The 19,686-nt window shown below is 35.7% G+C and overlaps 1 protein-coding gene across 1 annotated transcript in view; it reads left to right on the forward strand.

The window, feature by feature from the left end:
• LOC128997925 (acetylcholine receptor subunit alpha-like) overlaps nt 1-19,686 on the forward strand; it is a 135,308-nt gene that overhangs the window by 108,101 nt on the left and 7,521 nt on the right. Inside the window, exons 8-13 of the mRNA XM_054423758.1 lie at nt 632-800; nt 10,607-10,743; nt 14,599-14,745; nt 15,661-15,819; nt 17,366-17,597; nt 18,448-18,655. Of these exons, the coding sequence (XP_054279733.1) occupies nt 632-800; nt 10,607-10,743; nt 14,599-14,745; nt 15,661-15,819; nt 17,366-17,597; nt 18,448-18,645 (1,042 nt within the window). The 3' untranslated portion in view covers nt 18,646-18,655. The remainder of the gene's footprint in view (nt 1-631; nt 801-10,606; nt 10,744-14,598; nt 14,746-15,660; nt 15,820-17,365; nt 17,598-18,447; nt 18,656-19,686) is intronic.

Genomic DNA, 19,686 nt, shown 5'->3' on the forward strand with positions numbered 1-19,686 from the left:
AGTGGTTTTTGTATTGTACAAATCTACATACTGATTAGACGAGAGATGTTAAATCAACTAACAAAAGTTACAGCATTTCATGGATTCAAAAGGTGGCCTAATCTCAGAACCACTCCTGAATTTTACCATGAAGCGAGTTATGTTTATAGGGCACTTATGTATTTTTCTGGTGTACTTTGATTTGTTGTCATATGAACTTAATCACTTATTCAGATTCATATAATAGGGACTTATAATATGCCCTTATAATATAATCTGCTTAAATAGAGAAAATGGGTAAAATGTTTACTGCACAGTTTTGTTTGACATTTTCATAATCCGTTTCATCAAGTTACTAGACACTTTAAAATAAATATTTTTAAATAAAATTGTGTTTGACATTGTGTACATTTGTTAGTAACTGTCAAAATAATTGTATGAGAGTTGTTCAGTGTATATGTCTTGTTGTAATTTAGCCGAAACTAAATTTAAATATTGATACGTTAAAACCGTCCACCTACAAAATTTAAACCTTAGTGTATATAGGTAATGGCAACATTAAAGTGCATGCTCTCCTCTACCCTATGTGTGGTATGTATCTAATTAAAATCTACTTATTTAAAATCTTACAAATATATGTGATTTCTTACAGGCATGAAAAGTTCTACACGTGTTGTGACGAACCTTACCTGGACATTACGTTCAACATCACCATGCGACGAAAGACACTTTTCTACACAGTCAACTTGATAATTCCCTGTATGGGCATTTCTTTTCTCACAGTACTTGTGTTCTACTTGCCTTCAGATAGTGGAGAAAAGGTAATAAAAAATAGCTTCACCGATTGGTGGTTAAGTAAAACAACGTTTATTTGTCAGGATACTCACTACAGACCCTTCTACTCCTTTGGATAAAGTCCTAGAATTGTTTGACTGTCACATTTCAAGTAAGGTCTACATGGGACCTAGAGCTTTAGGGCTTGCTCTGTTAAGGACATTCCATCCATTAATAGCCTAGACCGCATCCCGGTCATGGCTTCTTGGCACAGAGAATACCCAAACGATCTGTGACAAAATTTGGATGACCATGTCCACCAACATTGTCTTCATCCATACGTCCCACACTTGTCTTGTCTATTCTGAACAGGTAACTTGCGGGGAAAATATCCGTGACCTTTATTCTACCCAAGGAATATCCCACATTCCCATCCAACCATTAAACCATGGCTGGACTTGCTGAATAAGTTGCCTGATCCAGGTGTCCTGCCAGAGCCGGTAGTTGTGGGAGCGCTCCTCCGTCCCCCAAAGTCCTACTGGTGGACAAGTCATCCTTAGCAATATTTTTTATTTTGACCCATAAAACCTATTTCCAAAGTCTTAAAATTACTTACGGTACCTTGTATGATTATTGTTATTAATTTTGAAATTTTAGCTCGCTAACTATTTAACAAAACAAACTCAAGTTTTAAAAAGGTTATAAAAGTAGATAGCTGGTAGAAAACGTAAAACCATATTTCTTTTCAAAAATTACTTTTTATAGGTTATAATAAAGGAATAGCTTGTTAAAAAAGTAAAATTATTCCTTTCTAATAAAACAAATGCCATGTTACTCGTATTTAAGACATTTTAAGCTTTATATAAATCCTCAGTAATATATACATCATTACCTGCCAACAGCAGTTGAGAGGTGCGCTAGAATCATTGTCTGTTGTAAAATAACCCCTTTGTTGAAGCTTCACTAGGTTCAGACACTAATTAAGGACTGCCAAATAATGGCTGTTAACCGAAACATAAAAATATATGTTTGTGAATTTTGCATAAAGTAAATCAATTCTTACCGTAGGGATCATAGTATGCCAAAGACGACAGACAAAAATAAAAAATATAGGCTGTCAGCCATGCTGCGGTTATCATGGTTACCATAGGTTCATTGATACACACACACGTCTGTGTAAATATACTTAAAGCATATATTTACGCTTCTGTTACTCACAAGACGGTAAATATACATAAAAGATGGTAAGTGGTGATCGATTTCGATTGTAGTTTCTCAATTATTTGTTTTTTTTAGCTCTTCAAAATGGTAGCTTATTCCCCATATGGGAAATTCGCTAATAACTATCGATATAATTCTCTGACAACAATTGTAAATACTGCATTCATTATAGAGGACGCTTTAGTATTTTAATTTAATAACATCAAAACTGGATTATGCAAAATAATTCAAGTCCACGTTATGACCTTCTGATAAAAGTTTTATCATTATAAAAAGTTAGGAAGGATAGCAGATTTTATTTTAACATTTTAGTATTTAAACGTTTGGATTACACACAACTCGTTGCTTATATAATATATTTTACGTTCCCACACTAATAGCATCACAGAGAAGTAAGATATACATAACCCAGATTGAGAAAAATATGGTTTTATGTGTATTACTGTATTTAGTTTCAAGGTACAATGTCAACCTCAAGCGTGGAACAAGGATAAAGCAAACACAATCAGTAGGATACATACTTGGAACCAACGCCCGACACAAATACACTCACACAAATAGAGTAAATTGTCTTTATTTCTGAAAATGTATAACATTTTTTACGCATGGAAGTTGGCTGGCGTTAATGAATATATTCTGAATGGTTTTGTATGATTTGAGGTATGCGAGTAACTGTAATCATACGATATGATTAGAAAAATAGGGGTTTATTTCATAAATCCAAGAAAAGTAACTGTAATGAAATTATTTGTGTACCACACATTAATTGATATACATGTATTTATCAATTGCTCGATAGCCAGAAAGTAGTTAAATAATGACATTAATCTTAACTACAAGGAAAAAGGATATTTTAAAGAGAACGCGATTGTTCACTTCTAAAATCTGTGTTCCCTAAGACATTAGAAGGCATACTTTCTTTTTACTGAGATAATTATATATTTTTATTACTAAATGAATTAAATAAACGTGTATTACCCTTTAAGTTATTAATTTACTGTTCTTAAGCTATAAAGTAAATGATAATTTTTATAATTTTAAACTGTAGTTCATTAACTAATTTGTAAGTAGGGGCGTTACCACATTTATTTAAATTCATTGGCTGGTCAGTAACTATGAAAAATCTTTAAAAAATGATCGCATCTATTATGTACTATAAGAAATAATTGCCGTTTGTGTTCTGCAAAAATATTTGCAGGAAGATTAAAAAAAATAGCTAATTGGTGTACGGTAAACAAACTAATTGTATACATTAAAAAGACTATATGTATTGATTTTTTTTTGTAAGGCAAATTAATTTGATCTTGTTCTCAAGTGTCATGTACATGGTTGTATTGTATAGTTGATCTCTATACAGAGACCTATGTACTAACCTTGCGGAGATCTTTATACAGAGACCTATGTACTAACCTTGCGGGGATCTCTATACAGAGACCTATGTACTAACCTTGCGGGGATCTCTATACGGAGACTTATGTACTAACCTTGCGGGGATCTGTATACAGAGACTTATGTACTAACCTTGCGGGGATCTCTATACGGAGACTTATGTACTAACCTTGCGGGGATCTTTATACAGAGACCTATGTACTAACCTTGCGGGGATCTCTTTACAGAGACCTATGTACTAACCTTGCGGGGATCTGTATACAGAGACTTATGTACTAACCTTGCGGGGATCTCTATACGGAGACTTATGTACTAACCTTGCGGGGATCTCTATACGGAGACCTATGTACTAACCTTGCGGGGATCTCTATACGGAGACTTATGTACTAACCTTGCGGAGATCTTTATACAGAGACCTATGTACTAACCTTGCGGGGATCTGTATACAGAGACCTATGTACTAAACTTGCGGAGATCTTTATACAGAGACCTATGTACTAACCTTGCGGGGATCTCTATACAGAGACCTATGTACTAACCTTGCGGGGATCTCTATACAGAGACCTATGTACTAACCTTGCGGGGATCTGTATACAGAGACTTATGTACTAACCTTGCGGGGATCTCTTTACAGAGACCTATGTACTAACCTTGCGGAGATCTTTATACAGAGACCTATGTACTAACCTTGCGGGGATCTGTATACAGAGACCTATGTACTAACCTTGCGGGGATCTCTATACAGAGACCTATGTACTAACCTTGCGGGGATCTCTTTACAGAGACCTATGTACTAACCTTGCGGGGATCTGTATACAGAGACTTATGTACTAACCTTGCGGGGATCTCTATACGGAGACTTATGTACTAACCTTGCGGGGATCTGTATACAGAGACTTATGTACTAACCTTGCGGGGATCTCTATACGGAGACTTATGTACTAACCTTGCGGGGATCTTTATACAGAGACCTATGTACTAACCTTGCGGGGATCTCTTTACAGAGACCTATGTACTAACCTTGCGGGGATCTGTATACAGAGACTTATGTACTAACCTTGCGGGGATCTCTATACGGAGACTTATGTACTAACCTTGCGGGGATCTTTGTACAGAGACCTATGTACTAACCTTGCGGGGATCTGTATACAGAGACCTATGTACTAACCTTGCGGGGATCTCTATACAGAGACCTATGTACTAACCTTGCGGGGATCTCTTTACGGAGACCTATGTACTAACCTTGCGGGGATCTGTATACAGAGACCTATGTACTAACCTTGCGGGGATCTGTATACAGAGACCTATGTACTAACCTTGCGGGGATCTCTTTACAGAGACCTATGTACTAACCTTGCGGGGATCTGTATACAGAGACTTATGTACTAACCTTGCGGGGATCTCTTTACAGAGACTTATGTACTAACCTTGCGGGGATCTCTATACAGAGACCTATGTACTAACCTTGCGGGGATCTGTATACAGAGACTTATGTACTAACCTTGCGGGGATCTCTTTACAGAGGCCTATGTACTAACCTTGCGGAGATCTTTATACAGAGACTTATGTACTAACCTTGCGGGGATCTCTTTACAGAGGCCTATGTACTAACCTTGCGGAGATCTTTATACAGAGACTTATGTACTAACCTTGCGGGGATCTCTATACGGAGACTTATGTACTAACCTTGCGGGGATCTCTATACAGAGACCTATGTACTAACCTTGCGGGGATCTCTATACAGAGACTTATGTACTAACCTTGCGGAGATCTGTATACAGAGACTTATGTACTAACCTTGCGGGGATCTCTTTACAGAGGCCTATGTACTAACCTTGCGGAGATCTGTATACAGAGACTTATGTACTAACCTTGCGGGGATCTCTTTACAGAGGCCTATGTACTAACCTTGCGGAGATCTTTATACAGAGACTTATGTACTAACCTTGCGGGGATCTCTTTACAGAGGCCTATGTACTAACCTTGCGGAGATCTTTATACAGAGACTTATGTACTAACCTTGCGGGGATCTCTATACGGAGACTTATGTACTAACCTTGCGGGGATCTCTATACAGAGACCTATGTACTAACCTTGCGGGGATCTGTATACAGAGACTTATGTACTAACCTTGCGGGGATCTCTTTACAGAGACCTATGTACTAACCTTGCGGAGATCTGTATACAGAGACTTATGTACTAACCTTGCGGGGATCTCTATACGGAGACTTATGTACTAACCTTGCGGGGATCTCTATACAGAGACCTATGTACTAACCTTGCGGGGATCTGTATACAGAGACTTATGTACTAACCTTGCGGGGATCTCTTTACAGAGACCTATGTACTAACCTTGCGGAGATCTGTATACGGAGACCTATGTACTAACCTTGCGGGGATCTCTATACAGAGACCTATGTACTAACCTTGCGGAGATCTGTATACAGAGACTTATGTACTAACCTTGCGGGGATCTCTTTACAGAGACCTATGTACTAACCTTGCGGAGATCTTTATACAGAGACCTATGTACTAACCTTGCGGGGATCTCTTTACAGAGACCTATGTACTAACCTTGCGGAGATCTGTATACGGAGACCTATGTACTAACCTTGCGGGGATCTCTATACAGAGACCTATGTACTAACCTTGCGGAGATCTGTATACAGAGACTTATGTACTAACCTTGCGGGGATCTCTATACGGAGACTTATGTACTAACCTTGCGGGGATCTGTATACAGAGACTTATGTACTAACCTTGCGGGGATCTCTATACGGAGACTTATGTACTAACCTTGCGGGGATCTTTATACAGAGACCTATGTACTAACCTTGCGGGGATCTCTTTACAGAGACCTATGTACTAACCTTGCGGGGATCTGTATACAGAGACTTATGTACTAACCTTGCGGGGATCTCTATACGGAGACTTATGTACTAACCTTGCGGGGATCTTTGTACAGAGACCTATGTACTAACCTTGCGGGGATCTGTATACAGAGACCTATGTACTAACCTTGCGGGGATCTCTATACAGAGACCTATGTACTAACCTTGCGGGGATCTCTTTACAGAGACCTATGTACTAACCTTGCGGGGATCTGTATACAGAGACCTATGTACTAACCTTGCGGGGATCTCTATACAGAGACCTATGTACTAACCTTGCGGGGATCTCTTTACAGAGACCTATGTACTAACCTTGCGGGGATCTGTATACAGAGACTTATGTACTAACCTTGCGGGGATCTCTTTACAGAGACTTATGTACTAACCTTGCGGGGATCTCTATACAGAGACTTATGTACTAACCTTGCGGGGATCTGTATACAGAGACTTATGTACTAACCTTGCGGGGATCTCTTTACAGAGGCCTATGTACTAACCTTGCGGAGATCTTTATACAGAGACTTATGTACTAACCTTGCGGGGATCTCTTTACAGAGGCCTATGTACTAACCTTGCGGAGATCTTTATACAGAGACTTATGTACTAACCTTGCGGGGATCTCTATACGGAGACTTATGTACTAACCTTGCGGGGATCTCTATACAGAGACCTATGTACTAACCTTGCGGGGATCTCTATACAGAGACTTATGTACTAACCTTGAGGAGATCTGTATACAGAGACTTATGTACTAACCTTGCGGGGATCTCTTTACAGAGGCCTATGTACTAACCTTGCGGAGATCTGTATACAGAGACTTATGTACTAACCTTGCGGGGATCTCTTTACAGAGGCCTATGTACTAACCTTGCGGAGATCTTTATACAGAGACTTATGTACTAACCTTGCGGGGATCTCTTTACAGAGGCCTATGTACTAACCTTGCGGAGATCTTTATACAGAGACTTATGTACTAACCTTGCGGGGATCTCTATACGGAGACTTATGTACTAACCTTGCGGGGATCTCTATACAGAGACCTATGTACTAACCTTGCGGGGATCTGTATACAGAGACTTATGTACTAACCTTGCGGGGATCTCTTTACAGAGACCTATGTACTAACCTTGCGGAGATCTGTATACAGAGACTTATGTACTAACCTTGCGGGGATCTCTATACGGAGACTTATGTACTAACCTTGCGGGGATCTCTATACAGAGACCTATGTACTAACCTTGCGGAGATCTGTATACAGAGACTTATGTACTAACCTTGCGGGGATCTCTTTACAGAGACCTATGTACTAACCTTGCGGAGATCTGTATACGGAGACCTATGTACTAACCTTGCGGGGATCTCTATACAGAGACCTATGTACTAACCTTGCGGAGATCTGTATACAGAGACTTATGTACTAACCTTGCGGGGATCTCTTTACAGAGACCTATGTACTAACCTTGCGGAGATCTTTATACAGAGACTTATGTACTAACCTTGCGGGGATCTCTATACAGAGACCTATGTACTAACCTTGTAGAGATCTTTATACAGAGACTTATGTACTAACCTTGCGGGGATCTCTATACAGAGGCCTATGTACTAACCTTGCGGAGATCTGTATACAGAGACTTATGTACTAACCTTGCGGGGATCTCTTTACAGAGACCTATGTACTAACCTTGCGGAGATCTGTATACGGAGACCTATGTACTAACCTTGCGGGGATCTCTATACAGAGACCTATGTACTAACCTTGCGGAGATCTGTATACAGAGACTTATGTACTAACCTTGCGGGGATCTCTTTACAGAGACCTATGTACTAACCTTGCGGAGATCTTTATACAGAGACTTATGTACTAACCTTGCGGGGATCTCTATACAGAGACCTATGTACTAACCTTGCGGAGATCTTTATACAGAGACTTATGTACTAACCTTGCGGGGATCTCTATACAGAGACCTATGTACTAACCTTGCGGAGATCTTTATACAGAGACCTATGTACTAACCTTGCGGGGATCTCTATACAGAGACCTATGTACTAACCTTGCGGAGATCTGTATACAGAGACTTATGTACTAACCTTGCGGGGATCTCTTTACAGAGACCTATGTACTAACCTTGCGGAGATCTGTATACGGAGACCTATGTACTAACCTTGCGGGGATCTCTATACAGAGACCTATGTACTAACCTTGCGGAGATCTGTATACTGAGACCTATGTACTAACCTTGCGGGGATCTCTATACAGAGACCTATGTACTAACCTTGCGGGGATCTCTATACAGAGACCTATGTACTAACCTTGCGGAGATCTGTATACAGAGACTTATGTACTAACCTTGCTGGGATCTCTATACAGAGACCTATGTACTAACCTTGCGGGGATCTCTTTACAGAGGCCTATGTACTAACCTTGCGGAGATCTGTATACAGAGACTTATGTACTAACCTTGCGGGGATCTCTATACGGAGACTTATGTACTAACCTTGCGGGGATCTCTATACGGAGACCTATGTACTAACCTTGCGGGGATCTCTATACAGAGACCTATGTACTAACCTTGCGGAGATCTGTATACGGAGACCTATGTACTAACCTTGCGGGGATCTCTATACAGAGACCTATGTACTAACCTTGCGGAGATCTCTATACAGAGACCTATGTACTAACCTTGCGGGGATCTCTATACAGAGACCTATGTACTAACCTTGCGGGGATCTCTATACAGAGACCTATGTACTAACCTTGCGGGGATCTGTATACAGAGACCTATGTACTAACCTTGCGGAGATCTGTATACGGAGACCTATGTACTAACCTTGCGGGGATCTCTATACAGAGACCTATGTACTAACCTTGCGGGGATCTCTATACAGAGACCTATGTACTAACCTTGCGGGGATCTCTATACAGAGACCTATGTACTAACCTTGCGGAGATCTCTATACAGAGACCTATGTACTAACCTTGCGGGGATCTCTATACAGAGACCTATGTACTAACCTTGCGGGGATCTGTATACAGAGACTTATGTACTAACCTTGCGGGGATCTCTATACAGAGACCTATGTACTAACCTTGCGGGGATCTCTATACAGAGACCTATGTACTAACCTTGCGGAGATCTTTATACAGAGACTTATGTACTAACCTTGCGGGGATCTCTTTACAGAGACCTATGTACTAACCTTGCGGAGATCTTTATACAGAGACTTATATACTAACCTTGCGGGGATCTCTATACAGAGACCTATGTACTAACCTTGCGGAGATCTCTATACAGAGACCTATGTACTAACCTTGCGGGGATCTCTATACAGAGACCTATGTACTAACCTTGCGGGGATCTGTATACAGAGACTTATGTACTAACCTTGCGGGGATCTCTTTACAGAGGCCTATGTACTAACCTTGCGGGGATCTCTATACAGAGACCTATGTACTAACCTTGCGGGGATCTCTATACAGAGACCTATGTACTAACCTTGCGGGGATCTCTATACAGAGACCTATGTACTAACCTTGCGGAGATCTGTATACAGAGACTTATGTACTAACCTTGCGGGGATCTCTATACAGAGACTTATGTACTAACCTTGCGGGGATCTCTTTACAGAGGCCTATGTACTAACCTTGCGGAGATCTGTATACAGAGACTTATGTACTAACCTTGCGGGGATCTTTATACGGAGACTTATGTACTAACCTTGCGGGGATCTCTATACGGAGACCTATGTACTAACCTTGCGGAGATCTTTATACAGAGACTTATGTACTAACCTTGCGGGGATCTCTATACGGAGACCTATGTACTAACCTTACACGACATTTAATCGTATCGTTGCCTTGTTTGAGGATCCCTCATATGTCCCGTGTCGCCACAGTATTCCATCCCACCTCATTCGACTTCTGAAGAAAACGTTTACTTGATAATTTAAGGGAATATGACTATTTGTATGATTATTATTGAGACAGTAGTACTTGTTGTTTTATAACTTTGTTATTTGATTAGTCTACTTATTATTATTTATTGTATCAGTTAATTATTTTAAAGAATTTTTTTATTACTTTATTATTCGCTACTTTTTTATTTTTATCAATTAAATTTTTATCATAAACTTTGTTTGAAAAATCAGAAAACTGTTGAGGGATCTTTTTACTCACAGTATTTATTTTAAAGGGAACGCCAAGTGATTTTCATTTGAGAATACTTGCATTAATAAACTCTACATGTGACAGGTGAACATTTAATATGTAAATATTATTACGTAATCAGATGTTAGTTAATCCGCTTTTTGAATCTTATTAGAAGGGGGCCAAGTAATTAATACATTTTTTTCAGGTTAGTTTATCCATTTCCATTCTACTGTCGCTCACTGTGTTTTTCCTGCTTCTGGCAGAAATTATTCCTCCTACATCATTGGTGGTGCCGCTTTTAGGCAAGTTCGTACTTTTCACAATGATCCTCGATACCTTTAGGTAAGTATAGGCACATTGATTGCCGTTCAATTTTAATAAGCTTAAAGGCCGTTTATCCTGTCAGTTCATTGCTATAATGTACTCAATCTTGGAATCTAAACCATCATCTCGTTTTAATAGGTTATTGATTTGTCACTGTCAGTAACAAGTTATGAGTAAGAATGAAACTATTTACATATACTATGTTCTATAATGATATGATTGCTCTGTTGCCATCACTTTAAACTGCAATCACTTCAATTTAAGCATATTTAAAAACTTTTAAAATCATAAATTACAATACTTTAATTTATGATAACTTTCTTGTTATTTATTAAACTGACATTAACTTAAAACTGTTTTTTTTTCATAAAATATTATGTCTTATTTTATTTTTAACTCGTAACGTATTGTTTTGACGATTAATCAAAATATTTTAACAAATTAAGACGTTATATTTCTAGTATATTAAGACGAGACGAATAGTTAAATAATTATCAATTTTATGGCTTAGTGATGAAGTATTTCTTCAGACACAACAATGACATTTTCAAGAAGTAATATCATAACTGAAATTCATATAAGTTTGTATATTTACATAAAATATATATATGGATGAATACGATCTGATCGTTATTTGATAAAAAAAAATAGATTAAGTGGATCTTTATTGTATTAATAAAAAAACAACAGAGTATTTTCTAATGTTTGTGTAGCATTATAGTACGTTTCAATTTCACTGATATATATATTTTACAAGCGTAATTTTGAATGTTTATTTATCTATATCCAAGTCTTTTTAATTGATCAGGATAGCAATGACCATTAAATTTAACCCTAATATTTTGATATACATGCCGTACTACAGTATACAATTTTAAAACATAATACAACTAATAATTTGATTTTTGTACTAACAATTATTACCTTTTGATTGTCTATGTTTCTTAATATGAGTGATATCAAATATACATGTTAATCCTTATATTGATCTTTTTTCAACACACTGAAAAAGATAACAAAATGTTTTTTTTATCAATCTAATTGTATAAAATTTAGTAATTGTATTTTGTTAGTGGCTTTATTTTGATGGGTGGAATCACAACAAAATATTCATAATTTGTTATTCCATTAGTAATGTAGTAGATTAAACCTTTATGATTTTCTTTTTTATTTTAAATTTATCACATTATTATTATTTATTAAAATGGACGTTATAATGCGCCCTTATTTATGTATGAAGATCTTCAAAACGTCCTAATAAAATATATAAAATGACCAAGCAGTTAAAGATTAGTTTCAAAATCTGGGTCAAATCCATTGCAAGATGTACTTATCGCGTCTGTTTTAAAATACGTCATTGTCTCCTTATTTATACTCAACTCTCCAAGATATTCAATTTAGTTTATTAAGGGTTACTGACTTCAATTTTGAAAACAAAAATTGGTTTTCAATTTATTGTTTAAAGCATTATCATAAGCATTATATCCACCAGAGTTTTTAGTGATCCTGATAATATGTAAAATTGGAATTTAGATGTAGAATATCCATATACAAGATTAAAATAATAAGTTCCGCTTTTTGTTTGATTTATTTCGATGGATTTTGATAATCACACACATTTTTATTTATTATAAAGCTGTAAAATATTATGTTAAATATTAAGCTTCTTAAGGTTTTTATCAAACTTTTTCAGTCTTATAAGCCATATATAGATGTGATAGCAAATTGAATTTTCTTTTAAAAAGTAAAATTTACCGGATATATAGAATGAATTCATTTTCTATGAAATTATTAAATATATATGGAAAATCTGTTTGATCAGTTGATTCAACTTATCTATCATCATCAGTTGTTGATTGAACCAACAACCACCTATCTGTGTTTAGTAAACATTTTGAATATCTAATTTAATATATTGTTCACCATTAACTTAGCAGGTATTTTTTTTGTTTTCTTATATTGATATTTACAAATATTTTTGATTGATTTCAAAGATAGTAAAAATGAAGGATAATATACAATTAATTGTATGTTTTATAGAAATTTACTAAGAAATTTACTTAAGTTTTATTACAACTATAATAAAATATTTAAATATGCAGATAATTTCATGCAAAAATTTAAACTTAAAAGTATTGCAATTATAAGCCTGAAAACTTATTACATTTTCATAAACTCCCCTATAACATACATTATACATTTATTGGAATATAAAACCTGTTCTGTGTAGAAATTAAATATATTGTAATAAATATATAATATATTTTAAGCTTTAAAAAGTAAATTAAAAAAAAAAAAAAAAAAAAAAGTAAAAAGTAAATTTTAGTGAGTCGGTGGCTCAGTCGGTAGCGTCGCGGACTTCGGGCCCAAGGCAGCGATGTCGTGGGTTCGGATCCTGGTCACTGCCTATAACATTTTATCAGTACAGTTCACCTTTGTACTGTACTGGCTCACTCCTTGCTTTGCTGTATACGATCCACGCACGGGCGCTTAGTCTATGTGGACGGGCAAATGCAAGGTTAAAAGAGGCCGCCAACCTCTTAAAAAAAAAAAAAAAAAAAAAAAAAAAAAAAATTGAATATTTTTTAATGATTCAGTTAAAAAAAGGTTGTTGATAATTTTCATCATTTATTTACTTTTTTAGTGTAGGCATGATTATAATTCCCATTTACTTATATTATGCTGTGTTCATCGTTCCTATTCCATTTATCATTAAAGTAGTGTATTTATGTTTTATTTTCACAAACATATTACTCATCTATTTATCATTATTGTATATATTATTAAGTCAAAATCAAGGTTTTCATTTAATTCTGATCATATCTTTTCCTTATTATTTAGACTTACCATCAGACAATGTTAAATAAACATTGGCATTTATTTAAAAAGGTTCTATGAACGATGATGCTTTTCGTATATTTATAAGCTTTCCTTCGGAATTTGTTTATTATTTGATAATTTCGTTTTATTTGTAATATTCTCAATATATTTTTGAACTGCCAAATTATGAAAATTTGTTTTTTTTTTATTTTTTCCAGAAAATTTTCTTCTGGATTTTTATAGTTTCTTTCGGAAAAAGTATGAAAAATGTCAATTGTTTTTTCGTTATTAATTATTGAACAATTTGTAGGATCATATGACTTAATTTCTTTTGGTCGATCAAAATTGTTTTGTTGCAATTTATATACATTTTCAGAATTACATTTTAAAATTATAATCTTCAGCTAAGTATTTTGTTTATTTTAATTTTAATATATTTTAATAGTTATTTATAGATGATACATATTTAAAACATTGTACAAAACAATTTATTATATTTTTCCTCACGTTTTATTAAGAGGAAAAATTCATTTAAAGTGGTAAATTCATTAAGTATAACTATTACTTAGAAGTTTATGTTTAGGAAGAATGTAAAGTAAATTTAGAAATTAGTCATTAATAGGCATGTAACACATATTTACTTAAGATCTTTATTTTGTCAAAACTTAACTAACTTTTTTATATTTCCTAAAAAATCATTAAAATATTTTTAAAGATTTGTTTGGATTTTGTAGAGAAACGTATGTTAAACTAGAGGATATTTAAGTGAAATTGTGGGGAAATTTATGTTCCCCTGGTATCTAACAAAAATTAATGAATAAAACAAATGAAATATATAAATCATCATTATTTAATTTATATTCATAAACTACGACTTCTTCAAATAAATTGAATTTGTACACGTCTATTTAAAAATATATAAAGGCTTAACAGTGAGTGTTGAAAAGTTATTATTAAGATAAATCAAGTACTGTATTTATCTTAAGTGGACACGAAGTGATGCCTATTGCCTATGGCAGATTGAGGCACTATATCTGTATGTATTTGATCTAGCATCTGCGTGACAGTGGTTGTACTTAATGTACACTTCAGATCTCCTCAGACACACACAATGGCTCCTTGGGTCAAACGTGTGTTCATCCATATTCTGCCTCGCCTGTTGGTCATGAGGAGGCCACACTACCAGATGGACAAGCGTAGGTAAGCCGAGAAACTGGGTGGTGGTCTATTGTCTGCGGTTTAAACTACTCTTTTCGCTCTATTACTTGTTGTTAATGCATTTTACTTTAGTAAAAAAGTGCAAATAAAAGCTGTTAATCGAGGTTAATGATTCACACGCATCAGTCCAATCTCAGTTGCATCCACAATTCCTCAGTCAACTGTCCGTCAGTTGGTTTCAGTCAGTCTTTCGTCACTTTATTGGCGGTGATATTACAGTCAAGGATTATTTATTAAAACTCAATATTCTATCAATATTTTACCACCCATCTTATATTTTGTTAGAAATACTTCTTAAAATATAAATACAATTATTTAAATACAAATTGTTTATGTTAAACACATATCATACGTCCGTCAAGCATCCGAACAATCCCAAAATATTGGTGGAATGAAATCTGAAATTGACTGACGGACGCCGACAGAGTCACTGACGGACCTGCGCCGGATGAGTGTAGATAGCGCAAAAAATCTATTAAAGAATCTATTGTTACTGATGTGACTGAACTCTGACGTACTGGAACTGATGTGTGTGAATCGACCTTTAGCCTTAACCTAACTAAATTCAATAATTGAAGCAGAGAAACTATTTTATTTCAAGGGTTTCCAATTACAACAACCGCATCATAAGTAAATGACCGCATAGAAAGTAATTAATATACTTTGAATCCCACCAATATGAAATAGAACAATGTAAACGAAACAAAAATAATTGATCTAATGTTCAATTATTCTTTGGTGGACACCGTGAATGTTGCACCCTGGGTGCAGTGAGACAGGGTGCATTTTTATTTCAATATGTTGGCATGTGCCCAAGGTGCCAATAAAAGTCCATAAGCTTACCAACTATTACCAACCTTAAATAATTTCTAATCTTGCTGCTCTTGGGTTGTTTAGTTTGGCGAGCTCATGTCACCGCATCATGGTACGTACTTGCAACGGGTTGGAACTGAGAGATCACCCAGGTCTCTTCGCTCAGAATCCAGCTTCCGAACTTCTAGATCCACAGGGGGACTCTTTTCCCACCCTCGAGAGGCTAGAAGACTTTGCACCCAGGTACGAAGTCCCATGAAACTGCTTTTCTAAATATAAATTGTAAAAGTATTTATCTTTGCAACAAGTGACAATAGCAGTGCTAGGATGTTAGAGTAAGCGTCTGATTTTAATTTTTATTTGGTTCTTGTAGTAAGAGGTATGGGTTTGAGTAATAAGTTAAGCCCTAAAATCTCTGGTGGCATTCTTGTCCTGTTTCATGATTTTGTTTTAAGTATACATGTTCCATGAGCCCATCCGCTCAATCCCCAATGGTCCTAAAACCTATATGAACATCTCTGAACCGTGGGAGAGGCATGTACGGAAAAGTATTTTTGCATGAAAAAATATTTCATCAAGAATTTTCAGTTGCAATTCTGAGTTTCTAACTACCCCCAGGAACACATCTTACAGTAATATAAAAGCAATTGTGTTAAATCATAGAAGTGAAGCTCAAATCTTCACGAGTAAAACGTGAAGAGTGTTGTTAAATAAAAAACATAAAATGTTCAGTTAGATTTTGTTGTAAGTGTTGATGTTTTTGTAAGTTGATAAGTGTTGTTGTAACCCTTTCGCATAACAACTAATGAAAAGAATATGTATGCACTGTTGTCACCCAATTGTAGTTGGCTTTAAACCTACATGATTATAAAATAATTTCAAATTAACTCAAATAAAACAAACCACCGTTTGAACGTAAGAGAATTAAGATAAAACTAGTTTCATTTTCACCACACACACAATTTAATTAAAATCGGTTGATAAACCTTCTCCAGTAAACAATAAATTAATTAATTTTGACTCGTGTTGTAATAAGTGAAAATACTTAGTACCAGTTGAATCCACCCATCAGTTCAATCAGTATTGGCACAACAATTTCAATACAAACTTAGTAATGAATTTTAAAACAAAATGGTCTAATAAAGGAATTCTAATAATAATTTGCATTGGCATTTAACTTATATTTTACCTTAATAATTAGTAGAACTAAAAATATAATCAATCAAAATAATAAACTATGCAAAGCAAAATATAGGCTTAGGACAAACTATATTTGAATTAATACTCTTAGAATAAAAATTGTGCAATGTGATGCGACATTTTATATACATGTTCATACATGTGAATCGGACACGCGAAAAGAGTTTTCTAATATTACATTTACCCCTTATCGGATTGATTTTCTTTATATATTTATTTTCTTCGTTAATTTTATTATATGAGTGGAGTTTCTGATGAAAACTTCGATTTCTTTGAGCTCCTGTGTCTAAATTCAATGAGTAAATTTTAAGATAAAACCTTTAATTATAAAAAAATACCGTTAGTTTTGTATTTGTCCCTCTATCTAAAATTAATTAAGTGTTTATTATTTATATAGTCATTTGTAGGAGGTTTATTCAAATTATGTCTCTTCATATTAAGATAGCCTTCAATCCTTCTGCGTTGTCCTACATTTATAAATGCCTATAAATTCTTTATTTGCAAAGAAAATGTAATGTAACTAAACTTAATTCGTTTTACGGAACAATCAGAGTTGTAAGGAAGTTTAGTATGACTGGATATTTCACAGAGAGTTGGCTGCTAGCGGGCTTGGTAGTGGCTGCAAGATCCATGGTACTCCTCCACTACCTGCAATGCTGTGTCCAGACGAACTACCCCCTCCACCCCCTTCGGAGGAACCTGGTCTTCCACCCCTCTGCCGACGACTCACCCATTGGCACCATTGCCCTGAGCTGCACAAAGCTATAGATGGTGTCAAGTTCATAGCAGATCATACAAAGCGAGAGGAAGATTCGACTAAGGTCTTTGAATCGTTGAATTGTAACAGTTTCTTTTATAATTTTGTAGGCCTACAACTATTACTATTCTTAAAATATTATACTTATTCGTACTATAAATGAGGAGTTGGAAAAGTAAATTGTGAGAGCTATACAAGGAAGTAGTAAGTAATCAAGCTATAAATTTTTTCAACGTTAGTCTTGCATTTAAAATGTCAGATTCAGTTATATTAAAATAAAGTCAGAATAGACATTAGAAAGATTAACCCGCTCGTATACTTTTGAAATATTTCTCACACTTTTCATTTGTTAATTTCAGCTATTCCAAAGTCAAAATCTAAATGATGAAGTCAAAGTTCCAATCTATCTTGTTGAACAGCATTGAGTTTTAGATATTAGTAAAATGTAGTTTAGCACTTTCAAGATAGTGACGAGGATAGTTACCGTGGGCGGTCCTCTTTTGTGCACTATGCCTAAGCCAGGTAGACATGTTTTCTCTTATGCGCATCGAGCCCAGAGGTGCCCCCAGGTATCGTTCTATTTTGCGTTTTTGAGCTGCATCTTTTGTAAAATATATCCTTTTTTACTCTATGAGGCTTGTAATTCTAGCTATACATGTAACATGCAGAGTTGAAGGGTCAGCGTTATGATTACCTGATGGTTTCTTATTGAATATGGAAGCTGATAATTGATTATGGGCGTAACACGATATTCCGGCAATGTTGATGATACAACAATCGCTTATAAGACCTGTAGTGCACGGTGAACGTGGAATTGAGTATTAATCACCTGTTTACTATAAACCCTCTTCGTCAACCGATTAAGGAGCGAAGATGTCCTAAAACACCTAAACCGTCTTGTTTTCATCTTGTAGGTGAAGGAGGATTGGAAGTACGTGGCCATGGTCTTGGACCGTCTGTTTCTCTGGATATTCACGCTAGCCGTGATGGTAGGAACGGCGGGTATCATCCTCCAAGCTCCTACTCTCTATGATGACCGAACTCCTATCGATGTCCGCCTCTCAGAGATTGCATCTACAACGGCAAAACCGCACTATGCCACCGGCCTCTAATCTATATGGGGCAAGTGATTACAATACATTTACCTATTTCGTTCAGTAATTCCCTTTAGTTTTAGTTTTATTTGTCACAGTTATAAATAAATGCAACATAGTTCGATGAAAATGCGGGTGTGTAGTCGTTATTTATGATATTTGTCTGTTGTTTTTTTTATTAAGATTTGGTTGAAAATATCAATAACAGTTTTTTATATCTTTAAAACCGAAGTGTATTTTATCATGATTCTATTTTTATCAGTACCGGGATACAACTGCCTTTATCAACCCTTTTGGAGGTTTTTTTGTCCTAGGACGCTAGGCACGAGCCTGGGATTGTTTTTCACATTACTTCAGGCTAGGCCTAGACCTAGGGGTTGCGGCATTATCACTTAGATAAAATACATTGGGGACTTGGCGGGGATCGAACCCGGGACCTCAGAGACTGAAGTCCCGCGCTCTAACCACTACGCCAGCTCGCTCCCCGCCCTTTTAGAGGTGGAGTGTTTCTTTATTTTATTTTATTTGCCCAATCGGTGGATTTTCACTTGAGTGAAATAACTATTATAGTCCTTAGCTTTTACATACCTACTTCACTCTCCACTCACATCGAAATACCAATACATATACAATTCCAAAAATAATGAATTTACTTCTCTCTAGTTTCTATTGAATATTGTGATTTAAACATCAATCCTGCGATTAGAGACCAAATTCACCAGCTATGCATTACAAACAAGTTTGTCGAATATTTTCGTTTTCTTTAGACGATGTAAAGTGTACTTAAATTACACTATTTAGGAATATAAATATTACCGTAATCGTTTTTCATCAGTAGATTACGTTATTTAATTCATCAGGGGGTACTACATTAAATTAAAACTAACAATGTAAGCAAATATTTAATTTTATCGTGTTTCCAATTTCATATACCTAAATGGGATATGTTTTGTCAGGAGCTATTCCATGTTTGTTGTAATTACTTTTTCTACTCATACTCTTCTTATTATCTTTTACGGTGCTGTAATAATACATTACATTACTAGTGCGGGAAATGAT

Source organism: Macrosteles quadrilineatus, unplaced genomic scaffold (genome assembly GCF_028750875.1).
Source record: "Macrosteles quadrilineatus isolate MER2022 unplaced genomic scaffold, UCM_ALF_1.0 Scaffold_7__1_contigs__length_78375512, whole genome shotgun sequence".
Classification (NCBI taxonomy): Eukaryota; Metazoa; Arthropoda; class Insecta; order Hemiptera; family Cicadellidae; genus Macrosteles; species Macrosteles quadrilineatus.